Genomic DNA, 26,722 nt, shown 5'->3' with positions numbered 1-26,722 from the left:
GTGCATCTCCTTATATGGATGGAGTTTTGAGTTTCTGTTTCTGCCCATGAGGTCTCTCTTGGACTGGTATCAGTGTGAAGGAGGAATCAGCTTTTTGGCTTTTCTCTGGTTTTTAAAATTTCTCTTGCTGATTTTAATTTCTCTTTGCTCTAAGTGGATTTTAATAAATAGTATTAAAATAATACTTGGAGTATTGAATATTAATTTTAATCTTTATGTAGCACAGATTGTTTCTTTAACCTGACTCACCAATACCAAATCTATCTTCATAAAGTGACTTGCAGAATGAATCACAGAAAAAAGCCCCCTCTTCAGCCAAAGTCCTCCTAAAATGCCTCCTCAGGTGGCCTTTGGCTGGCTTTTTATAAGCAGTTTCTCCACATCACTTCCCATCTCTCTCCCACTTCACAGGAATCAATCACAGCTTCTCAATTTGCCTGACACTACTGGGAGGGAGTTGGGGGAAGTTCTTGTGGCCTCTTAGTACATGAACTTTCCTTGTTAGTGACTTACTAAGTGCTAAGTAGGAGTACTTTAAGTTCTTGATTGATTAACTTAAAATAAAGAAAGGTAATAAAAATATAAATAAATAAAAATAAAAGTAAAAATAAAATATAAAACATTAATGATTCCAAGGCCAACAACCCTATTCACTCTATTACACCCCTACTCAGTAATAATTCCTATTTTATAGCATTTTAGGGTTTTACACAGTGTTTTCTTTACACCAATTCTGTGAGGTAAGGAGCATAATTTTTTTACCCACATTTTACAGATTTTACAGATGTCTGAGGCTCAGAGAGGTGAGATGAATTGCACATAGCAATTGTAATGGTAATTGCTGGAGACAAACTCAGGTCTCTTGATGCCAAACCTAGTGCTTTTGTCTCACTATGCCAGGCTGCTGCTATACCCTTAACTCTCTGTCCACTTCAGTGAATTGTAGAAAGCCAAGTCACAATTAGGTCTCAGAAGGTAATGGTTGTGATTGTCCACCACACTTGAAGAAGACGAAAATGTCATCATTCACACCTAATTTCTATTGACTCAGATATAAATTGGATGGCCATTTTTGAGGGGACCAGACCTATGATTTCATAGTTGTAGGGAAGTCCCAGTAAGGAAACTTTCTCTCTTAATTACAAGGTTAGTCATCTTTTTTTAATGAGAGAGAAGAAAAAGTTCAGACCTATGAACTCATTCTACTGTTATAGCTTAGCAACTCAGAATCTTAGCTATTAGAGATACCTAGAAACTAAGCCCAGGGGATATAGACTCTAAATGATCACCCTAATGCAATTATCAATAATATGGAAATAGGTCTTGATCAAGGACACAAGTAAAACCCAATGGAATTGTGCTTGGGCTTCAGGGGGAGGTGGGGGAGGCAGGGATGGAAATAACATGAACCTTGTAACCATGGAAAATATTCTAAATTAATTAATTAAATAAAAATTTTCAATTCCAAAAAAGAAAAGAAAAAAGAAACTAAGCCCAATGTGACAAGATCAGCAGATGCTGAACCCCTGGTTCCTCTCTCTTGGCCAGACTCTCTCTCCATGAGAGCATGCTGCCTCTCTGGATGGTCATTACCATTTCTAAATATTAGTTCTCTTCCCCACTTCCCCTCATCCCAATTGTTTCTATCTTGTAGAATGGAACACTAGGGTGGCTGTCAGCCACATTAGCTGTATTAATCCCAGAGGGCTGATGAGAGAATCAGATGAGAAAATGTTTAGAAAGTTCTCTCTTCACCCTGAAGTGCTGTGTAAATGTCAGTTATCATTATTCTTATTGAACAATAGATTTGCACATCAGACTCAGTGACTTTAATCAAACTGTCCATTGTTGAAAAACTTTTGGCTCACAGGAGGGAAAAGGAAACTATGCCCATTAGAAAAGCAACAAAATTGACCACAGATGAAAAAAGCCTTCAGGGCTTGGTGTGAACTTTAGATTACTCCACCCTACTTAGTCTAATAAAATCAGGAATGTCTACACCCATACTTAAGGATTAAGTATCTAGGAGGATGGCCTATGATAGACATGTGCTAACAAATGACAAATCAGAAACAGCTAACAGACCCCTGTCTGTCCTAAGTCAAGCTTAAGCTACCATTGGTACAGGTAAGATGCAGGAAAGTGATATAAAACTGTCTATATATTTCGCATCATTTCCTCTCTTGGGGCTCTTTGGCAGCGGATAGGTGGCTGGCAGCAGCTTGTTGAGTGTCTTGGCATCTTGGTGTGGCAGAATCTATTGCCTCGTTTAACAGTAAGTTTCCTTTGATACCATACTGGAGGAAGCCTAGTAACCTAGTTCAGGTGAAGCATCTTCTCTGAGCTCTCTTGGAATTTAGGCTGATTTTTCCTCCTTTACCTTCCAAACACTATCTACTTAGAAGCCTCTAATCTTCTTTATAAACCTTGTGGCAGAGAACTTTGAACTACCCCCTGGCACAGGCCAGGCGGGTGAAATCCTATACCCTTTCCCCTCTCTCTTCTCCTTGATCTCTTCCCTCTATATTGATTAAAACACCATAGATTTCCAAACTGACTTGGGTATTTTATTTAGGATATCCCCTAGTGTCCAAAAATCAAACTTAGATTAGGTCATGATCCTAAATTATCCTTACATTGGACACAAAGAGATGCCTTTGATTTTAGAGTTCAGTCATCCACTGATCCTTCTTGACCAATCAGCAATTGTATCTTAAGCCACTAATAGCAGATCAACAATGGATAAGGAGGAGTAGGATCTAAATCTACAAAGAGCCCCCCAGAAGCCTTCTAACTGGAATCCAACTGTCGTGATGAATGAATGGGTCCAAGAAGAAGGATTTTCAGGCCAAATTCTAGGATGCATACTAACAAAAAACCCTTTTAGTATCAGTTCTTAGACTGAGGAGTGGCAAGGGCTGGGCAATTGGGGTTAAGTGACTTGATCTGGATCACATAGCTAAGAAGTGTCTGAGGCTGGATTTGAACCAGTATTTCAACTGGTACTCTATCCACTGTGATACCTAGTTTTGTTGCCCCCCTCTCATGCTTAAAAACAGAAAACTGGGTTAGAAATTACCCACCTGGGGTTAGCCTGGAGACCTTCCTTGGAGTCCCTCTCTCCTTTTCTCTCGTGTGACTGCCCAATCATGAAGAAGGTATTTCTGATGGTAGGAAAGTCTTCCAGCAGGGCTCTTAGGCTGTTGCAGTAAGCAATGATCTGCCCCCGGAGAGAGTACTGGGACATGCAATGATTTAGCCTGCAGAGAGAATTCCAAAGAAGAGGTAGAGTCTGCTACTAAGGTTAAACATCTAGGCAAACTAGAAGATATCTTAGATGACATCTATCTAACCTATCTATTTTTATAGATGAAAAAAATGAGGTCCAGAGAAGGTCTTGCCCAAGGTCACATTTATGGTAAGGTCAGAAGTAGAATTTGAACTAGGTTCTTTGAACCCTAGAACCAATATTCTTTCTACTATACCAGACTGATTTCTCAAGTGCCCCAAGCTGAAGGCAAACTATAATTCAAGAAAGTTTATGCTTTTTTTGATACAGGTTATAAAACTAGCATTGTAGTTAAATACAAATTTCTAAATTTTAGGAGTATCACCAAAGGTTTCCTGGAGTCCTAGTAAAAGTTGATAGTTAAATTTTCAGTGTGAGCATTTATATCTCAGAAATTGGAAAATACTACAAACCAGGACTTCACATTGTCTTGTTGATTGTCTAAGCTAAAATAAAGGATGGAGAAAAGAATGAAGATTAAACTTAAAAGTATGTACTGCCTATATTTTTTGGAGAGCTAGTTGTTAAACGTTTATCAGAGTACTTCTGCTTGCATCTGGGTGTATTTAATAGAAAATGTACCCATTTGAAAACCCCTTATCTGTGCATACTTATTAAATCAGGACACCAATGAGTCAGTTGACTAAAGAGACATGGGTACCTGGAGACCTGACTTTCAGAAGGGGTTGGTGGAAGTCCAGAAGTCAGGACTCCAGACAGGACTGAAGTTAAGGCTGGCCAATCAGAGAGGCAGGAGAAGTGACATGATTGGTCTTATAAGAAAGAGGCAGAGCAGTAGTTTGCTCTCTTTTGCAAGGGACTCTGTGTGTGTGTGTGTACTCTGGAGCACTTAATGCTCCTTTTCACCATGGCTGGGATCTAGAGTAGAGGAAGGGTGGTGGGGCTTGAAGGCCTTTTTAAATTAGGGTGTTTGAGTGTTCTCTGTCTCTGTCTCTGTCTCTCTGTGTCTGTGTTTGTCTCTCCATCTCTGTCTCTCTTTCTCTGTTTCTCTCTCTCTCTCCATCTGTCTCTCCCCATATCTGTCTCTGTCTCTCTTTGTCTCAGTCTTTCTCTGTCTCTGTGTCTGTCTCTCTCCATCTCTGTCTCTGTCTCTGTTTCTCTCTGTTTCTCCCTGTCTCTGTCTCTGTCTCTAACCTTTACTAATAAACAATTATAAATTAATATATAGTCTCCAGAGAATTTTAATCAATACACATCTAAACATCATGAGTTACAAGTACATCATAGAACTCACTGAGGTTTTAGATGCTGCCCTCTATCAAATTGCACAAGGCCAAACCCAATGTGAATCTTACTTCCAAATATGGTACTTACTTCTGACAGTATTCTACAATCACTTCTCTCTTGACTTTCTCAATTTCATCCTGTGACAAAAGAAAATATTTCCTATAGTAGACAGTCAATGGAACTGGTCACCTATGTTCATACACAGACTTAAAATGCTCATAGAAATGCTGAATTCCATTCTTTCTAAGGCAATGACTGATAATCACCTGAGGAGGAGATCTTTCTGCTATTCCCCAACCATTGTATATTCTGAGAAGTTAGTTAATGGGTCTGTGATATTCTTTACTTGGTAAAGAGTTTCTGCCTCTTTGATAGTTCATTGGAGCCCAAGAATGAATGAATGAAAGATGAATGATAAAAGATTTAATAAGCTCTTTCCATGGGTCAGGCACAGTGCAAAGCCCCAAGGATACAAAGAGGAGCAAGATGGTGCCTACCCTCAAGGAGGCTTTTACTGAACAAAGAAAGAAGAGTTGGAAAGGGAGTTGAGGGAGAATGCAGCATGTACAAGGTGGCATGGTGTGGAAATTGCTGGGAAATGACCTGGAAGCTTGGTGTTAAGTGAGATAAGGTAAAAAAAAGTCCCCTATGAGAGACCAGGATCCTTTGCATCAGAGTCTAGGTAGTTCTTGTGGGAGGGGATTGAGGAAAATGGCGGGAGGGAAGGTGGAGGCAGGGTCTGGTTATTGCTGGGAAGTGGAGCCCTGGTTCCAGATGAGATTAGGCTTACATCCCAGAGCTCAAGGACACGTACACACGTACACACAGCACACATATGTGTACACATACATACATACAATAATATGCATATATAATAAAAGGCATGTATATAAATGTGTGTATATATGGAATGTGTGTACATATATATGCATGTACATGTATACATGTTTGTCTCTGTTATATACATATATATATAATTTTTTCCACTCTCAAAGAAATTGGTGATTTCTTGTCAATAAATTAATGTGGATTTGAGTGATTCCCATGTTTTTGTTGTTTTATAGGGCTAGGACTGATTTCATCTGTGATGGGGAATTTTGTTTTTGTTTGTTTGTTTGTTTTAGGCACTTGGGGTTAAGTGACTTGCCCAGAGTCACAAAGCTGGGAAGTGTCTGAGGCCAGATTTGAACCTAAGACCTCTTGTCTCTAGGCCTGGCTCTCCATCCACTGAGCTACCCAGCTTCCCCCTGTAGGGGAATTTCAATATGGGAATTCCCTCCATGGATGTAGATCAAAAAATTATTTAACATTTAAGTTCCTTGAGAATTGTCTGAAGTATTGAAAAAATGAAGTGACTTGTCTATAGTCATAGCTAGTATGTGTCAGAGGTAGGACTTGAACTCAATTCTTTGTTGTACAAAGGTTGCCCCTCTATCTATTGGGCCATAATAGCTGCTCCACAATGCAATTCAAAAAAATAAATAAGAACAAAGTATCTTAATTATACAAATCATAGAATGTCAGTACTAGACAAACCTATAAGATAAGAAGGATCTATATGCAGCTCAGTTAGTACTCTATCATATTGCAAAAATTGAAATTATGAAATGTTAAAAAAAAGATACTCCAGCATCCTTAATTTTACAGATTAAGAAACTGAGGTTCAGAGAAGTATAGAGAATGCTTAAGATCAAACAGTAAGGGGCCCTCCTAGGACTTGAACTCTGGTTTCCTAAGTTCTAGTACAATGATCATTTTATCATGTCTTGTCTTTTCTTTGCAAGTTCCAGTTCTAATAAGAGTTATATTTTAGGATTAAATCAAACTTAAACTAACTTAAAGTAATAGTAATGATCTTTTTAAACATTTTGTAAAATAATTTTTTCTATAACTGTTGGCAAGCAAATTAAAGAAGCTATATATATATTTCTTATGATCTTCAATCACTATCTCCCACTTTAACATGAATTTCTTGGACATTGTTCAGATTAAACTGTTGGATTCATTGGTTTAAATTTAGATTTTAAATAATTTTTCAAATTAAAATTGTTTTGATGTATCCATTTTCACATCATAGTAATATCCAGACATACTCTTTTCCTCTGGTAAGCCTTCCTTTCTAAATAAAACCAGTGGAAAACAGAACCTACCTTGGGCAGTATACTCAACATTTTGCATGTCTAATAACTCTCTACTCCAAAAGAAAGTAGGGAAGCATCTTTCCTCATCTCTTCTCCAAGTCTCCAAGACATTGGTCACCAGAATTGCATAGCATTCAACTTTATTTTAGTTTAGTTATCTCAGTGTTCTTTTTACTAACATTATATTCATTTTGTATATTGCTTTCCTGGTTCAGCTTACTTTACTCCACATCAGTTCATATAAGTCTACCCAGGCTTCTCTTTTAAAGGTGTAACAATTTTTTACTTTATTCAGATACCACAATTTTTTTCACCCACTCCACATGTTATAAAATTTTTTAAACCCATACTTTCCATCTTAGTAACAATTCTAAGACAGGAGGACAAGGGCTCTGTAAATGATGTTAAGTGACTTGCCCAGGGTCACAAAACTAAGAAGTGTAAAATTTGAACCCCAGACCTCATGTCTCCAGGCCTGGCTCTCTATAGACTGTGTCACCTAACTGTTCCAGTTTTAGAAGGTGTAAGAATATTCTACTTTATCCATATACAATAATTTGTTCATCACTCTACATAATATTAATTTCTGAAGCGCAGTAAATAGAAAGATTTGTAATAAGCTACATTTCTGGGAATGAGTTCAAAAAATAAAGTATAATATCATCTGTAAATTGGCTGATAATCTATGAAGCATAATAAATTTTAGGAACAGGGTCTGCAAGCTAAAGTTGGTAATTCAATGGGTAGAACACTAAGCCTGGAGTCAAGAAAACTTGAATCCAAATCCAGCTTCAGATACTAACTGGGTTGCCTTGCCCCAATCACATAACCTTTCTCTGCCTCAGTTTCCTCATCTGTAAAATTAGTATTATGATAATAATCCCTAGCAGGTGTCCAGGATTTTTGCAAGGATCAAATGAGACAATATTTGTAAAAAAAAAAAAACCAAGCACACACATACAAAAAAATCTCTTAGCACAAATTAGGCACTATATAAATGCTTGATACAAATCCTCATTTTGTTGTTAAAAACCCCAAAGGAGTAGCAGAGCCTAACAGCCCCCCTCCTTTTATTGCAAACTCACAGGCTTCTTTACTGGTTTGTTCATGGTCTCCTTCCTTTGGAGGAAGGTACTCAACATCATGTCACGTAGTCCCAGCTTTTCCAGTTGAATAGACACAAAAGCCTCTGGCGTCCTATCAAATGAACAGAAATCTCTGAGCTCTACATGTAAAGTAACTGAATACCAGTCAAGAAGCAAATTAGAAACCACTCTAGGTACCCAGGAACACCCAGAAATGGTGATAGGCGAGTCCACAAACAGGTGTCCCTTTCTCCTTAATTCTATACCTGCTTCAAGGAAGCTTTGCTTACTGGGGATTGTAATTCCTTCCTTTAAAAAAAAAAACACCACAAAGTCATAGGATTACAGATTTAAACCTGGAAAGGACCTTTGAAGTCACCCAGTCCAACTTGTTTGTTGAAGCCCAACCCCCTCGTTTTACAGAGTAAGAAACTGAGGCCCAGAGAGGCTAATAGGATCATAGCTCTAGAGATAAAGATGCCTCCATGCTTTTCTAGTTCAACCCCTTCATTTATCTCTGAAACTAAGTGGTCTCCTATATGGATTTGACTTCCTAAGACCAGATATCTAGGCACAAAGCCCCCAATACTACTCAATTTAGGGTGATAGGTGGGGGTGATAGCAGATGTGTGTCAGATCCATAGTCTGTTATAATAGGATCATTGGGTCAGAGATCTAGAGCTGAAAGGAGCCTCAGAGGCCATTTAGTCCAACCCCCTAATTTTACAGAAAAAGAAATTGGCCCAAGAAGTGAAGTCCTCAAGATCACATGGGTAGTATCAGAGGTGGAATTTGAACCCAGATTCTTTGGCTCCTTCCTCTCCCTTCTTTTTCCTCCTCCTGGCATAGTGAATAAAGGGTCTAGAGTCAAGAAGATAAGTCTTTCTGAGTTCAAATATAACCTCAGATACTTAGCAGCTGTGTGCAAGGCATTTAACCCAGTTTGCCTCAGTTTCCTCCCAAAATGAGCTGGAGAAAGAAATGGCAAACTATTCCTGTATCTTTGCCAAGAAAAACCCAAATGGGGTCATGAAGAGTCAGACACAACTGAAAAAGGACTGAACAACAATCCCTTTTTCTGTAGAGAGCTCACACACTCTGTACATACTCTATTCCTCAATCCCAGAGGGACTCCACTCCAACCTTCAGAAACATGACAGAGGATCATGGACACTATCTCAGCATCCATGGAGCTCTCATCATTGGCATCACTAGTCAGACTAGTCATCTTTTTAAAATTTTTTTCCCCAGAAAAGTGCTTTTCCTACTGGCTTCCACATAACATGTTTTTTATTTAACGAAAAGGAGAAAATAGGACCATTTTCCATAACTCTTATAGCAGTACCTTTTAGTAGCCTGGGCTCCTGGAGAAGAGGGGAAGACTGAGCCTGAGTCTTCAATGGCCAAAGATGTGCTTTCTCTACCATTCCCAGTGCTGTTCCTTCCATGGGTGGAATCTGCCCTCTCATGGCTCCTCAGATGAGAACTTCCTTCCTAGAATAGTATAAGGATTGGATTTCTGGGACCATTTTTTCAGGGACCATTGGATTTCAGATCCCATTTATGGCACTTGAGACCGTGAGTCCCAATTTTCTAGTTATATCAGTTCTCATCTTTTAGCATAGCTCAGTGGGTGACTCAGTGAATAGAGAGCCAAGCCTGGAGATAGGAGATCCGGGGTTCAAATATGGCCCCAGACACTTCCTAGCTGTGTAATCCTGGACAAGCCACTTAACCTCAATTGCCTCGCCCTTTACTGCTTTTTTGCTTTTGAGCCAATACTTAGTATCGATTCTAAGACAGAAGACAAAGGCTAAAATAATTTACTTCAGAAAGTGCCTGGTGATGCTGCCAAAGATGAGATTATGATACAAACACTTACCACCCCACCTCTTAATCACACAAAGAAGAGGATGGGGAAGTGAGAAAAATAAAAGCTATTTCCCTAGTAAAGTATGACTGAACAAAGGTCTCTCTGTGAGACTCAAACATAGTGAAATACTCAGTAAATATGGTTTGTTGACTTAGCCATTGTCCAAGAATTGGAAAATAACTTCAGTATTTGTGCTGCTGAAGTAAGCATGGAAAATAACTTCAGAATATGCACTCAGTGCAAGCAAATGAAAGCATCATTATCATGGGCAAGGCATAATATAATAATAATAATAATAGCAACTAAAACTTATATAATGCTTTATGATTTGTTTGTTTTTTAATCTTTAACTTCTGTCTTAGAATCAGTTCTAAGACAGAAGAGCAATAAGAGCTAGGCAATTGGGGTTAAGTGACTTATCCAGGGTCACACCAGCTAGGAAGTAGCTGAGGTTAGATTTGAACTCAGGCCTTCCAGACTTGACACTCTATCTATCCACTGTGCTACTTTGTTGCTTCTTCAGGTTTTTTCAAAACACTTTACAAATATTATCTTGATTAATCCTCATAATAATATGGGAAGTAGGTGAGATGATTATCCCCATTTTTCAGATCAGTAAACTAAGCTTGAGGGAGATAAAGCAATTTGCCCAGGTCATCCAAGTAGAAAATGTCTAAAGCTGGATTTGAACTTGGATAAAGAGCAATGTAAAAACTACATCTTCAAAGTTATAAACTGACTTGTAGGCTAAAAAATATTGAATATGGTCTTTATATTTTTCTAAAATGTTATAAAACAGAGAGGGGACATTGTAAAATGAATAGAGTCCTGGACTTGGATATGGGTTCAAATTCTGACACTGATGTGACTATAGGTAAATTAGGTAACTGCTCTGAGCCTACTAAGTCTAAGACTGAAAATTACAGATGGATTGAACTCCTTAATTATGGACATATTGTCTAAAAGGGAAAGTTATTTTGTAAGAAAGAAGTGGAATAAGAAATATAATACTATTTTTGCAAGGAGAAGTTCTGGGATCCATTCTTAAACTGAACTCATAAGAGGACATTGGAATCAGAGATTTAGAGCTGGAAGGAACCTTTTAGGTCATCTGAAAGCAAAGCTCTCCTTTTGCAGATGAGGAAACTGAGGTCTAGAGAGATTAAATAACTTGACTAGAATCACAAAGCTAATAAGAATCTGAGATTAATCTTTAAAATACCAGGATAGATCTCTCCGTTTCTGGTGGTTTCCAAGGATGGAGGTCTCATTCACTCATAGCATGGCATCATGCACTAAACTAGGTGAGGAAAGGGTCACTTTCCCTTTCCCCTTTCCTATGACCCTGAGAAATGGCCTTTAAATTTTAGTCTGTTTCATTTGTCTTTTTCCAGTTCTAGTTAAAAAGAATAAAGTTTTAGACCTAGGAACTAAGACATGGTGACCGTGGAGCCTAGGATTCTAGGTGTTGTAACTAGCCCTTTAGGGAAGCCCAGAGAAAGTCATAAGCACAGAAAGATTTTGGATTTGGAACATGGTGGGATTAATGCTATAACACTCAAGGTAGGTTGAGAACCAAATCCCATGCTGCAGGGACCAATGAGAGTAAAAAGATGCTATGCCTAGACAGTAGAGGGAATTTTTAAGTTTGATATTGCTATACCTTTGAAGTAAATATTCTGTTTCAAAAGATAATCTGACTGGTACATGTTTAAATGGAACTGCGATTAAGAGTTGGTATGGATTTGAGCTAATGGCAGAGAATTGACACTGTCCCCTTTAACCTCTTAAAAATATAAGAGAATGCTGGGGGAGGAATGAAATATAACACACCTGACCTTCAGGCAAGTGGAGGTTCAGGGTGTCACTCTGACACTTGTACTATTATTTTGGTGAGTAAACTCATTTCCAAATTTTAATGAGCTATCTATGTAAAAGAAAATTTGTCTCCTCTTCATTCTTCACAAAAAGGAAGAAAATTAGTCTGACAGTAAAGGACTGAGCCCATACCAGAACAAAACCCAGAGTGAAGGAAAGAAGTGACCTAAAAGGCAAATTCCTGTTAGTGGTTCCCAAACTTATTTCTTCTAAAGACCCTTTGGGAATGCATGCCCTTTGATTAAAAAATACCACTACTAGGATTGTACCCCAAAGAAATAATAAGGAAAATTACTTGTACAAAAATATTCATAGTCGTACTCTTTATGGTGGCAAAAAGTTTGAAAATGAGGGGGTGTCCTTTGATTGGGGAATGGCTGAACAAACTGTGATATATGGTGGTGATGGAATACTATTGTGCTGTAAGGAATGATGAAGTGGAGGATTTCTATGTGAATTGGAATAACCTCCATGAACTGATGCAGAGTGAAATGAGCAGAACCAGGAGAACATTGTACACAGAAAATGAAAAATTGTTGACTGATGGAATATAATAGAATTTGTTACCAGGAACAATACAATGATCCTGGACAATCCTGAAGGATTTGTGAGAAAGAACTGCTATCCACAGTGAGAGAAAGAACTGTGGGAGTAGAAATTCAGAAGAAAAACATATGACCTATCACTTGTTTATATGCATATATGATTTGGGGTTTTGGTTTCAAAAGATTGCTCTATTGCAAAAATAAATAATATAGAAATAGGTATCAAGTGATAACATTTGTATAACCCAGTGGAATCTGGGAGACAGGAGGGAAGATGAGAGGGAAAGATAATTTATCATGTAAGCATGGAAAAATATTTTTAAAAATAAAATAAAATAAGATCCTTTGGGCATATAAGTATAAAAGGAAAAAATGCCTTGAAAAGATTAGGTCACTGAAGAAAGTCAGTCAGTGGGCTTTGAAAATAAATTTCCATGTCTAATTCCTTGTTTAGTTTTCATGGTAATCTGTGCAAAAAAAAAAAAACAGTTTTATCTCACTATGTGTATTTCGGGGAGAGATTCCTTCTTCTCTATTCTTCTTCCAAATACAACTTACATTCTTTTCTCTTTTCCCCCCTCTAAAGCATTCTCTTCATTCCAACTTGGTACCAAGAACTCTTGTCGAAACCAGAATGGGAAAGGTTGATACCTAACAATCAGGTTACCATCTTGTGAGGACCCTTACTTTGTTCAAATCTGCCTTCATTCTTCTTCAGTGAACTTGTATGAGGAAGAATCAATAGTTTAAATATTTATCTCCTCATGTCTAGGTTAATTCCCATATTTTTTTTGTACATGGCTTACATTTACATTTGTACATTAAAGTGACCAATTGAAACTGAATCAATAACTAGCCCATTAAAGGAGAGAAAGAGAAAAAAGAAAAGCAAGAGGCAGACTAATAACATAGTAAGGGATGTGGTCAGAGATTCACATTTACTAAAAGAAAAAACCCTGATCGCACATAGCCAAACTCCCCAGCTGCAATTAGTTGGCTTCAGCTAGTGACAGCACAGCAGTTCTCTGGTTTGTCTAATCCCTTGGGCTGACCTGTCTGTCCACTGGGCAGATGGACTGTGGACTGTGGCAGAAGGCAGCCTGCTGGACAGTGACCATGAGAGCATTTTTCTGAGCAGTCTGGCAAGCAAGTGTCACTTGCATGTTTTCCACTCCAGAATGTAACAAGAGCTAAAGGAAGAAAGTATGAGAAACATTAAGAACTCGGTCTTCTCTCACAAAGGAGAAGGTAGGATGATGTGTGCCATCTGTTCACTGTGTGGGAAACATTCCCTGACCTTTAAAAACAGTGCTGACCCAGGCCTCTGAGCCCCAGGGCTGTATTTAGAGCAAATGGTCTCTCAGGAAGCCTTGAGCACTGATTTCAGTTTATGGCAGTCACCCAGGTCTAATTTTTCCCCAAAGCTGCAAATTTTAGTCAGCCTCCTTTGAGGATACTAAACAAATTCTGCAAGATTTATCTCCAGAAGTAGGTTGCCATGTAGAATAAAGTAACCCAGATCATGTTCATGTTTAATCTCTTCTTCCCCCTCCCACTGCTCCCAGAGAAAAGCTAAGAAATCTTTTCTGAAAAGGCAGAGGGGAATGAACATCAGGAAGTTTCCTGTACTTAATTCAATACACATTTATTAAGTACCAGCTCTGTGCCAGGCTCTCTGTACAAGGTACTATGGATACAGAGAACAAAAGGAACATCAGAACTTGCCCTCAAAGAGCTTACATTACACTGTATAATTTAACAAATTCAATTAAAAGTCTCCCAAAATAAAGTGCATTAAAAAAAGGCAGTTTAAAAAAGGTGATTAAATATAGCTTATTTTTAGTGCCAAACAGGGATTCCTGCCACAGTTATTAGGATATGTATAGGATACATTATGCTAAACTACAATAGTGCATAATTTTTCTTATTAGATTTTTGGGAGCTGTGATTACAAGAGGGAACTAAAATTCTGGGGCTAAAATAACATAATATTACTAACGGGCAATCTGCATGTGGCTTATTAATTTCCTTTGGGAGAAAAGAGAAAAACAATTTACCTGAAACATATTTTCCTTTGTGTGAAAACTAAATTTTCCAACATGATTATCATCTACTTCAGAGATGGCCAACGGAAGTGTAGAGGGTGCATATCTACAAGGAAAAAAAAAACAAATAAATGAACACTAGTCCCTTTGCTCTGTTTTTTGGCTTTCATTAATAGGATATTGACACATCTATATCTCTATATAGTTAGTCTAAAGGGCAGAATAAATGTCTTGATTTACCTATCTGAAATGACAATATTATTATCTTTATATATTCATTGAATTTATTACTTAGACCTTTTTTGAGAAGACTATAGAGAAATTGAATATATCATATAAGCCATTTCTGAATACAAAATATATTCATTTTATTCAAAGAAACATAAGCCATTTCTGAATGTATATTACACATCTAAAAAGAAATCTCATTGGAAAAGCAATAATATAAAAAATTATTCTAAAAAATATTATTTTTTTAAAGTATCATTCTATTTCAGAGAAACCTGCTATTTTTTTTTCTTAAATGTAACTTTAAAAAATAGATCCCATTTTGTGATTTGTGTTTCCTGGCCTGTCTGCCACTGTGCTTGATGTTCTATTCCAGAAACATCTTATCCAAATTAATTGTAGAAATTGTTTTAATAATAATACAATAGCTGATATTTATTTGTTTTAAGGTTAAAGCAAAGTGCTTCACATATATGATCTCATTTTATCCTCATGATAACCCTGTGAGGTAGGTACTTGGCTTTATATCAAGAGCTGAGAGATGTATTTTAAGAAAATCTTATTTTGTTAGTGCAGGCTTTCTTAACTTGGTGTCCATCAGCCTATGGGGTCCAGGAACTTAGAAAGAAAAAAAAATCTGCTTTATTTCCATTAATCTTTGGTTTTCTTTGTAATCCCATATACTTAATTTTATACATCTAAAAACTTTATTCTGAGGAGTCCATGGGTTTCACCAGAATGCCAGAAGGATCCATGATGCAAGAAAAGTTAAGAACCCAAAAGCTGTGAAACAGATGATGCATACCCATCCCTTCCCCTATCATACTCTTGTAGTATTTTCCACCCTGTTCTGTCACTTCTATTCCATCATCTGCAACATCTACTTAGCAGACATCTTAGTGCTGAAGACAAATGAAATCTTCTCCTTTCTTCTCCCAGCTTTCTTCTCTGCTCCTTACCAGCTTGGATTGGGATCCAGTTTTTCTAGAGCTCTAATTTACCAGTACCAACTTTCTCCAGCCTCTAGAGAGATTAAATACCCCTAACAGTATCCAGAAAGCATCTGGACCTCCGAACAAAGCTCTGAACTTTTCAAAGATGAAGAAGTAAAAACAGAAAGATCACTCTTACTGCTCTGTTATCCATCCCTTCCTATTACTTCATTTTGGGGACAGTCTTCCATTTGATTATAAAACTTGAGAAACCCCTTCTGCATGAGATCCACCCTCCTGCATGGCACATAATACATAAGTACTTAATAAGTGTTAATTTATTTGCTCCCTCCTGTGCTTTGCTTTTCTTTCTTCCTTCCTTCCTTCCTTTCTTCCTTCCTTCCTTCCTTCCTTCCTTCCTTCCTTCCTTCCTTCCTTCCTTCCGTCCTTCCTTCCTTCCTTCCTTCCTTCCTTCCTTCCTTCCTTCCTTCCTTCCTTCCTGCCTGCCTGCCTTCCTGCTTTCTTTCTTTCTTTCTTTCTTTCTTTCTTTCTTTCTTTCTTTCTTTCTTTCTTTCTTTCTTTCTTTCTTTCTTTCTTTCTTTCTTTCTTTCTTTCTTTCTTTCTTTCTTTCTTTCTCTCTTTCTCTCTTTCTCTCTTTCTCTCTCTCTTTCTCTCTTTCTTTCTTTCTTTCTTCTTTCTTTCTTTCTCTCTTTCTCTCTCTCTTTCTCTCTTTCTTTCTTTCTTTCTTTCTTTCTTTCTTTCTTTCTTTCTTTCTTTCTCTCTCTTCTTTCTTCTTCTTGTTCTTCTTGTTCTTGTTCTTCTTTTTCTTCTTCTTCTTCTCCTTCTGCTTCTCCTTCTGCTTCTTCTCCTCCTCCTCTTCCTCCTCCTCCTCCTCCTCCTTCTTCTTCTGCTTCTGCTTCTTCTTCTGCTGCTTCTTCTTCTACTTTTTCTTCTCCTGCTTCTTCTCCTCCTCCTTCTCCTTCACCTCTATCTCCTCCTCCTCCTCCTTTACCTCCTTCTCCTCCTCTTCCTCTTCCTTCTCTCTTTTTCCCTTTCTCACTTACTCCTCCCTCCCTCTCTCATCTTCACAGCAATCACAAAACTTCAAGTGAGGGGGAAATAAATCAATAATTCATCAGAAAAATAATTCTAATACTTCACAGAGCAAATATTGCTATTTTCAAATTATTGGTGGGAAGAGTAAAGCATATATATGTTGGTATGATCTGGTCAAGGTAAATAGTAAATACACAACAGATTCAGAAAAGGACTCAGGTTTTGTGACTTTGGATCAAATATTTTATATTGCATCATAATGAAATTTATCAAATCAAATTTCTTTTCATCTCCCCCAAATATTTAGGCAACTCTCTAAGATTCTAAGTTGCAGAAAAAGTGCCAACCACAATTGATAGAGTGAGTTCCCTATATTAATGAGAGTTCCTAGCGCCCACTACTCTTGGCATCTGGTCTGGGTTTAATCTGGGTGATTCCTCAGAATAACTCATCTCTGTGGCTGGTGTTCTGATCCAGCCAGCTAAAGCTAGAGAAAGCTGAATTTGACCTATTTCTAGATCTTACCCAGAAGAATTTGTTTATAATAAAATTAATATAATAACATAGCATAAGTTCCTAATATACATTTTACATAAAGCATATTACCACACATTTTTGTTTGTTTCATATGTATGTATATATAAAGATTTATTTTGCATTTATATAGAAAAACCTGAAATCTACAGTAGAACTCTTAACAATTATCCAGAGGTCCATAGACATCATGTCCATCTCAACAGCTTGGTTTTAGCCATTTGGAATTCACACAAACACAGACAGGATTGGAGAGAGTGGGTGGCAGGGAACAGTGGGAAGAATATATTTCAATCTTTTCTCAGAAAAATAAGAGAACATTCCAAGTCACTAAAAATCTGTACAAATGGGACTGTAAACAAACTGCATCAAGGGAGTATTTTTTTTTTGTTATGGTTTAATATTTTACTTTTCTCCCAATTACATGTAAAAACTACTTTTAACATTATTTTTTTAAACTTTTGAGTTCCAAATTCTCTCCCTCCCTTCCCTCCCAACCTTGAGAAGGACATTTATAAATAAGTTAAGGTTGTTTTTTCCCTTTTGGGTGGGGTTTTCCTTCAAGCCCCATTTAGCAAGAAAAATCATTCTTCATTCCCAAAGCATCAGTCTCCAATCTCACATAAGCAGACTCACAACACCAAGAAGTGTTTCTCTGTGGCATGGGTAGAGTTGGAAGATCATGAAGACAACATTTGCATCTTATATCATGGTCTGCCAGATTGCAGACTGGACCCCTTTCTTCCTCGCTCTTGTTTCCTCTTAGGTCTGGTCTTGACTACCTTTGCTGTGGCCACTTTCACCCATTACCATAATTGTGGATGATCTCTCATCTCATTGTACTTGCCTCCTTTGGGTTCCCAGCAGTCTCCTTCTGCACCAATCAGTCCCTGGGCCCCATGGCATCTGGGATAAGCAAGACCTTCCCCTCTTCCTACCAATGCCTGCCTCTTGGACCCAGGGCCAAGAATATAGGAAATTGAGTCCTCCTACATCAAATTCCTTTTATATTTTTTCATTCTCATGAATATTCCCTGATACATAAGAAAAATCGTTATTTTGCTTCAAGGTCTTCTTGTTTTTCAAACTTAGGGCATAGCTACTCTCCCAAATTAGTGTAGATCAAGCAAACTAAAGCTATCTAAATGGTACTGTGTCTCTTGATTCCATTTTTTTCCATAGAAAAAAGACTCAACAACAGCAGAAAGGACAAAACACTACAATAATTCTGCACTAAAATATGTGGTAATTGAGGTATTTCAAGTAAAAAATACTGATCTTTTGTTAAAAGTTATAGAAGTTATTGCTTATGGAAGGTCTGGGTTTGAATCATGGGAGCACCAGTACTAAAACTGTGACATGGTAGCAAAAAGAATTTTGTTAAATGTAAATTTTGTTTAAATATTTTATTAAAGTCTTATTTAAATACTGTCTGACAAGATTCTAGTACTTTCTGATAGAGGCTTTCCTGAGCCAACCAGAGCAATACTTTTTATTTTTACTAGCCTTTGGTATATTATCTAGAATATCATAATCAGAAGGGTCAAACACATGCCCATTTGCATGGGGATCAAGACAAGTGATTCCCAACTGAACCAGAGCCAGGTTAACATGTAATTGGGAAATATTTAACAAGACAAATAAAAACACAATAAAACAGATCATGTTAATATGTGGTTCTGTATATACTCGTAGGGGGGTTTTATGTATGGTTTAATGGCCTCATTTCTATTTGAGTTTGATAAACCTGAAGTAGATCACATAGGCAGTTGCTCAAAGGCTCAGGGATTGCCCAATGGGTTAGCCCCTTGGGCATTACAAATAAAAGAGTAGTATTTAGTGGGTTCAGGTGGGAGTCACTACCTGAATGAGCAGGTACTCAATTATTCAATTATTCCATTATCTGGGTTCAGACTATTCACTAAATTGGAAATGAGAGAGACAGACAGAGAGAAAAGGAAAGAGACACTTTGTTCAATATATATATTTGCATATAAAGTCTTGTACAAAAGTCTATTATAGAAGCCAATTTCTTCCTGATACAAATACTTATGTTTTAAATCATAAACACTTCCTATAATATGGTATGCCTTCAAGTCATAGGGTACCACAATCTCCAAAGAATTAAAGTTGTGGGTTATTCAAAAGACAATAGAGAGGTATGCTAGTGGATGTGAGTAAGCCCCAGCATATTAGCCATATAGAATTACATGAAAAATGGTATAAAGTATTTCATCAGAAAGATTTATGACCGGAAAAGAAGGTGTGTCATGTGGCAAGAACCAGGGACAAGTAATGAACAGCCTGTGTTCTCTGTTGAGATCCACATAGTGTTAAGATATATGAAAGAAGATCCCCAGCATGTGGAGTGGTCCCCCTGTAGTGTGATTCATGGGAAGATATGGACCAGAGTTCCATAGGATGAGAGGATACAGATGCAATGAGATAGACATTATCAGAGGGAATACCCACATAGATGAGATCATAGGTCTCTCAAGATCTTAAAGCAAAAAAATGGAGACTATTAGTTTATAACTGATCATTGTTGTACAGGTGTGTCCTTTTTAATGAAAATCCAGTAGATAAAAGGTCCAACCTTATAAAACAACTCACATGCAGGTCATTTACATCACAAAGTATTCTTTATTTTGCAAAAAGATGAAGTGTAGGGTTCCTTTAACAGCCAGTGTCTCTAGGACATTTATTAAGATTGGAATTACAGGACACCTAACTTCAAGAAAGTATCTATAGGGGGCAGCTAGGTGGCTCAGTGGATTGAGAGTCAGGCCCAGAGACAGGAGGTCCTGGGTTCAAATATGACCTCAGTTACTTCCTAGCTGTGTGATGCTGGGCAAGTCACTTAACCCCCATTGCCTAGTCCTTACCACTCTTCTGCCTTAGAACCAATACCCAGTATTGATTCTAAAATGGAAGGTAAGGGTTAAGAAAAGAAAAGAAGAGAAAAGAAAAGAAGAGAAAAGAAAAGAAAAGAAGAGAAAAGAAAAGAAAAGAAGAGAAAAGAAAAGAAAAGAAGAGAAAAGAAAAGAAAAGAAGAGAAAAGAAAAGAAAAGAAGAGAAAAGAAAAGAAAAGAAGAGAAAAGAAGAGAAAAGAAAAGAAAAGAAAAGAAAAGAAAAGAAAAGAAAAGAAAAGAAAAGAAAAAGAAAAGAAAAGAAAAAGAAAAGAAAAGAAAAGAAAAGAAAGAGAAAAGAAAAGAAAAAAGAAAGTATCTACAGAAAAAGGATAGGAAACCTAAGTTGCCTCTTCTTCCAATTCTTACCCTTTCTGGAAGAATTGTCTCTAGGCAAGACCATATTTGCTTCTGTAGAGTTGCTCAAAGGGAACTTAGTATATTTTTGTTGGGGGGAGCAGCACAACTTAAAATATACTCATTTCCCCTGTTTTTGCATTCTACCCCACAAAGACTTTGACATTTCCCTGCAGGCCAATCTCTCTTGTTCTGTTTCATTCTTTATTCTTGGGTAGTATTGATACCTTCTTGTTCAACTCCTTTTAAAAGTCAAAACTAGCCCTATTTCCTGTACTTGACACTTGATTCCATGCATTGTTCATGTGTTTCTTGATTATTAATAATTTTATCTAAAACTTAGAAAGTCAGAGCCCCTAGGTCAAAAATCTCTGAACCTACCCTCCAATTTCCACTGCATCTCTTCCATTTTTGCTTCCTTTCTGAGTCAAATTCTTCTTTTTGGAAACTAGTTGTATTTTTTTTTTGGCCAACCTCATTACATTTCTAGCCAAATCTCACCTACTATTTTGTGAAGCCATGACTGCCAAGACCAAATAGAATTTCATTCATTGAAGAGCACAGAACAAAGGCTTTTGAGAGCATTGTCTTGCTGAAATTGGTACTCCTGCCCAATTCAAGCTTCATAACTTATAACTCTGGAAGTCACCCCAGTCAGGCCCTGAGACTCCCAGCCACTTATCCTTAGCCCACCCCAAGTCTTTTGCCAGCTCCTGAACATTTTGTTAACTATATTGATTGCCACACCCATTTCTTCATTCCATTCTATTACTTCGCCTTAATTTTTTTATTTCATAGTTACTATGATAGTAATTAACAAAGGAAAAGACAGCCTGCTTCAAAGTTTTGAAGGGCAGTCATGTGGCAGAGGGATTACCTTTTTTTCTTGTAGGAATCGAGGGGGCAGATCCAAAACAAATGGTTAGATCATCAGGAAAAATTTTCTTCTCATCAGAGCTTTCCAAAAGTGGAATGGGTGACTGACTTTAGGAGACAGTGAGCTTCTCTTCAATGGAGGTCTCCAGACAGTGGCTGGATGACCACTTGAGAAGTATGTTATGATGGGCATTTCTTTCATGTATGGGTTAGAGTTGATGGCCACCAAGGTCCATTCCAACTCTCAAATTCCAAGTCGTGTTTTTTCACTAAAAATTTATATGATATCTTTTTTTTTTAAATCAGCTTTACCTTACTTATTCATTTCTTTTCTCCTAAATTTCAAAAATATCAAAGACTAGATAGGGAATAATAATAATTATTATTATAGCTACTACTTCTATAATGCCAGGCACTAGGCTAAGTGCTTTCCAAATATTATCTCATTTGAACCTTACAACAACCCTAGGAGATAAGTGCTATTATTCTCTTATTTTAGAATTTAGAAAATGTAGGCAGACAGATTAAATGATTTGCCCAGAGTTATATAGCTAGTTAGTATTCGAGGTTGGATCTGAACTCAGGTCTTCTTGACTTCAGGCCCAGTCTCTAAGGAATAAGTTTCAAAGGTGATTCAATTTGAGTTATAAATGATGTTAGAATTTTTTACCCACACATAAGATCACTCACTAGGGGAGCAGGATATGAGTCATGGTCTCATCTCTGCTCTTGTTCCAGCTCAAATAACACAAATAATATATGATGACTTACCTGTCTACACGACTATTATCTTCTAGGAGAGTTGTAATGAATGTTGGAGGTGGTTGCTCTGCCTTCTCCTTATGTGATACAAATTCAAAGTAGACTGGCCTCAAGTATAAATGGAACTCATCAAAACCCATTTCTTGGGCAAATATCTTGTAGAGCCTAAAATTAAAAAAAATACCCATTCCATCTGCTATCTTTTTTTCCTGAATGTCTATTTGTTCTAGACCTAAGAGACATAAAAGCAAAATAAATCAATACAAATTTATTTTTTAAAGGAAAAAAATGATTGAGGTGCTGAAAAAAAATCCTAAGAGCTGAATATACATGACAGGGAAGTCAGAAGCAGAATAAAGTACTATATGAATGTGAAGTGAATGAGAATCAAATCTCAGTCCCTTTATTTCTCCATGGCATGACATGGGAATTTCAGGGGTTTAGGGAACTTCTTCCTTCTTCCAGCAATGCACCTTCTTTGCAAATTATAGACTTAATCGGATGCTGGGTATGGAGAGGATACATGATTTTCTCAGGTTCCCAGAGCAATATTTTGCCAGAGATAAGTCATGGATGAAGGTCTTCCAGACTCTGAGGCCACATCTCTATCCATTAGGTCATGATGCTGCCTCTCCCTAGATCATGTAACAGTTATGATGAGAAAATAGCTAGAAAAGAGGCATCTAGCCATTTTGAAATGTTTTTGTGTTAAAGACTATGGTAATAAAAAGAGAGTGTGTGCCTATAATTATATTGGTACAAAAAAAACTTCTGGAAAAAGATATTTCTACTTGGACACCTTCAAATTAATATGGTTTTTGAGAACTAGAAAACTGAAAAGTTAAATGATTCAGATCATGTAGCCAGTAGGTATTAGAGGTGGAACTTGAACCCAGGACTCCCTGATTTAGAGGCTAGCACTTAATTCACTGAGCTTTGCTGCCTTTCATTGTATTACAATATATATTCATTTAGCTCTTTTGGGGGTGGTAAAGAATTGGAAATTGGTAGAAAATCAATTGGATAATGGTTGAATAAGTTGTGGTATTTGATTGCAGAGGAATACTACTGTGGCATAAGAAATAGAGAACAGGATGATTTCAGAGAAACTTGGAAAGACTTATGTGAACTGATGAAAAGTGAAGTGAGAAGAACCAAGAGAACATTATACACAGGAACAACAAAATTGATCTTTTTTCAGCAATACAATGATTTAGGACAACTCCAAAGGCTATCTTTGATGATGGTTCATCATCCATGATGACAAAAACTATCCACCATTAGAAAAAGAATTAGAGTCTGAATCTACATTCAAAGCACCATTTTCCACTTTATTTTCTTCATGAGTTTTTTTGTATGTGTGATTTGTCTTCTTCCACAATATGATGAATGTGGAAATATATGTTGTATAACACATTTATAACCTTTATAAAATTGCTTGCTTTCTCAGAGAAGAGAGAGGGAAAGAGAGGAAAAGAATTTGGATGGCAAAATATCAGAAAACAAATGTTAAAAATTGCTATGCCATGTAATTGGAAAAATACAATAAAATATTACTGGAGGAAAAAAGTTTATATATAAAATGGTATGTGTCATGGCAAAATTTGAACTCAGACTTTTCTCACTTGGAGACAAGTTTCCTAGAATTATTACTATTTAAATCATATATTCTGTAGGCTGTGCCCAATAATCAGAATTGTAATGATGTTTCAGGAATCTAGATCATTCCTATTTTAATAAACCATTTATTTACATTGTATCATAGATGGGAAAACCTGAAATGATTATAATGTGTTCCCTTTATGACTATTTCTGGCCTCAACCCTAATCCTTCCTTCCCAATGGTAACCAGGGAGAGAGCCAGAAGGGAATAGAAGCCAAGGGAACAAGTATCGAGAAGGAAGGGATGGTGAACAATGTCAAGTGCTGCAGAGAAGGCAAAGGGGTTAGGTATTAAGTAATGTTTAGCAATATGGCAATTGAGAGGTTGTTTGGTGATTTTGGTGAGAAAATAGTTTCAGCTGATGGTAAAGTTGGTTATTAGAATATAAGGAAAGAAAGAACAAGTGAGTAGTCAGGTTAGTCTCTCCATACCAATATAGGTATGTGATAAATTTACTGATTAATGCTCCCAGATGGAAACTGTCTTTCCTTCCTTTGATCTCAGATGGCATTTGCATTTGTCTTATGCTCTTAGTACATTCTGTTCTTCACTAGGGGAATTATGTAATTTTGGACAGTTGCATATTAAGAGCATACCCCTGATAGCTTGTAAGCATCATTAGTGCAAAGACCATGTCTTTATTATTTTTGTAAATTCTCCAGTGCTTTTCATGGTGCTTTGGACATAAAGGATGTCTATTAAAGGACTGAAGGATAAGTGAATGAAATGTATAAAATCTACCTACTGAGCGAGGATGTTTAACCTCCTTAATTTAGAAAAAAGATTTTTTTATGCTTTAAATTGCTAATAATTAAGAAAAGAAAATGGAATCAAATGTGCTTCATGGCCATAAAATTGGCCATGAATATGGAAAATAATTAATTTTAGAGAGTTATAGGAATATTTCTCAATCATTTTCTTTTTTTTTTAATAGATAGAGAAGGCGTGTTGTCCCTATGCCATTCTCCTTAGTAGGAAAATGTGAGAAGTTTACAGATACGTGGAAGTAATAATTCCGAGGTAGAAAGCATGTGGCCAAGAGGAACTTAGGAAAGATAAAGGAGAAGGACAGTAGTGAAAACTTTAAGATTGCAGGACCAGAAGAGAAAGTCATGGGGCTGCCTTCCAACTTTATTACAGTGTGGCTTGGGAGGTACTCAACGAATATGTAACAAAGCATAGATAATTCAGATTGGACGGGATGGTAATGATGACACCTTTTGGGCGTATTGACTTCAACCTGCTTTTACCAAGGAATTTGACTCTGCACCAAATGTTAATGATTTGCCTCTCAATCATTTTCAACTCTCTGTGATGGCGTTTGGAATATTTTTGACAAAGATACTGGAGTGGTTTGCCATTTCCTTCTCCAGCTCATTTTACAGAGAAGAAAACTGAGGCCAGCAGATTAAATGACTTGCCCAGGGTCATATAGCTGTTTGGTGTTTGAGGACAGATTTGAATTCAAGTCCTCCTCCCCCATCCATCTATCTACTGTACCACCTAGCTGCCTATCTGAAAACAGAAATGCTAATACACTTGTTGTACTTGAAAATTGGTCCAATTAGTCTAGAACAATTTTAAATTTTGTGAGAAAAGTCATTGCTCTTTCCACTCTATCAGAGTCAGTTCAAGTAAATACTATTTGAATCTTGTCCTAACATCTACCCTTCATTACTTGCTAAACCCAACACACATATATAATAAGATACATGTCTATATTTGTATGTCTCTATATTTCTCTTTATATAGGTATAATAGTGTTTGTATATTGTAGGTATTTAAAACCCACATATCTAATTCTACATATAGCTATACATATCTCTATATATTATTTGTACATACTTGTACATATTATATGTTGTCTCTTCTCTTAGACAAGAATTGCTTTGTTTGTTCTTTTCTTTACATCCCCAGAATTTAGCCCAGCCTGGCACAGAGTGGGCTCTTAGTAAAATATTTACTGACTTAAATAGGATATGTGCCCACTGATTGAGAAATGGCTGGACCTATCCCACTGCACCATAAGAAATGATGAAGATGAAAAATGTAAAGAAACATGGCAAGTTACAAATAGATGCCAATAGCCATAGTTGTACTATGCACATTAACTCAGATTAATCTTAGACCTGGAGAACTGATGATGAAACACTTTTCTCTTCTCTGAAGAGCATTTGAAGGCTTCAGGTGAGAGATACTGCATATTATACCAGATAAGGTCCTGTTATTTGTTTGGGTTTGCTGAACTATTTTTCTTCATTACACAAGGGAGTTAAGTGGAGGAGTCAACATTTTGGGAAGTGATTGTGGCATCAATAAAAGTTAAAAAAAAAACCCTCAAAGTATCTCTTTCTTCTGACTGTCTCTCCCATGCTCTACAGCAAAGTTTGCCCTTTATCAGGAGGATAGCTAGCTCACTGTACCTACCATGCTAAGTGAGCACTTTCTACACTTATTTCTATCAGTCGGTGGCGGAGAGTCAAGAGTTCCAAAAGTCTAGAGAAGGTCTCCAGAAGAAAAGCTTGAGAATCTCTGCTTTGTTTCTTTCCTTCCCCTGTTACAGAGTCTAGAACCAGCATGCCTGTCTCAACCACAAGAAAGGGATCGCCCATCACGGCATCTGAAAATAACTGTAAAGGTAAGATGTTTTTAATGACATAGACTGATTTTTTAAAAAATGAACATTTAGAAAAATGCCCTCAATAGTAAAGGTGCTACCAAAGTAATAATTTACATTTTTCTAGCACTTTATTGGTTACAAAGCATTTTCATCTCCATTTTATTTCACTAGGTAGGTATTATTATCAACCAAAATTTTTATTATTTATTTATTAGCAAAATATTTTACATTTTAATTTTAATTTAATTTTTAAAAATTATGTTTTCAATCAATCAAAATTATTATTAAAAGTTTTGAGAAACAAAAATAAAGAAAGGAGTGTAGGAGCTACCAAAGTAAATTGGCTGGGAATATATTTCTGATATTTTCAAAAATTTCAAGAAAATTTAGCCTTTTAGTAAGTAGAAATGCAACCCTTTTCTTCTGGGTGCCTTAACTAGGACAGGGCAACCCTAGGACACCAAAATTTAGAGGCTACTGATAGCTCTTACAATCCTTTAGTAGCATAGAAAGACTTAGTTGAGGTAAAGCAGGAAGATATCATATGGAATGCTTCTTTTTCCCGGTAGCTGAACCCTAGGAGGGCTTCTTACCTCCTCCCCTGCTGGGGACATTCCCAGAAGCACTCTTTTGGGGTCTGGGGTACATTACGTATGACACACACAGAATCTCTCCTCACCT

The 26,722-nt window shown here is 37.0% G+C and overlaps 1 protein-coding gene across 1 annotated transcript in view; it reads right to left on the bottom strand.

The window, feature by feature from the left end:
* CCDC162P (uncharacterized) overlaps positions 1-26,722 on the bottom strand; it is a 239,392-nt gene that overhangs the window by 111,651 nt on the left and 101,019 nt on the right. The window contains exons 19-26 of the mRNA XM_056818639.1: positions 25,849-26,051; positions 21,768-21,923; positions 14,117-14,210; positions 13,112-13,249; positions 9,109-9,257; positions 7,764-7,875; positions 4,625-4,674; positions 3,084-3,260 (exon numbers count right to left, since the gene is read on the bottom strand). Of these exons, the coding sequence (XP_056674617.1) occupies positions 3,084-3,260; positions 4,625-4,674; positions 7,764-7,875; positions 9,109-9,257; positions 13,112-13,249; positions 14,117-14,210; positions 21,768-21,923; positions 25,849-26,051 (1,079 nt within the window). The remainder of the gene's footprint in view (positions 1-3,083; positions 3,261-4,624; positions 4,675-7,763; positions 7,876-9,108; positions 9,258-13,111; positions 13,250-14,116; positions 14,211-21,767; positions 21,924-25,848; positions 26,052-26,722) is intronic.

Source organism: Monodelphis domestica, chromosome 2 (assembly GCF_027887165.1).
Source record: "Monodelphis domestica isolate mMonDom1 chromosome 2, mMonDom1.pri, whole genome shotgun sequence".
NCBI classification, from domain to species: domain Eukaryota; kingdom Metazoa; phylum Chordata; class Mammalia; order Didelphimorphia; family Didelphidae; genus Monodelphis; species Monodelphis domestica.
Note: the sequence above shows the minus strand (reverse complement) of the source record. Positions and strands in the feature narration are given on the sequence as shown.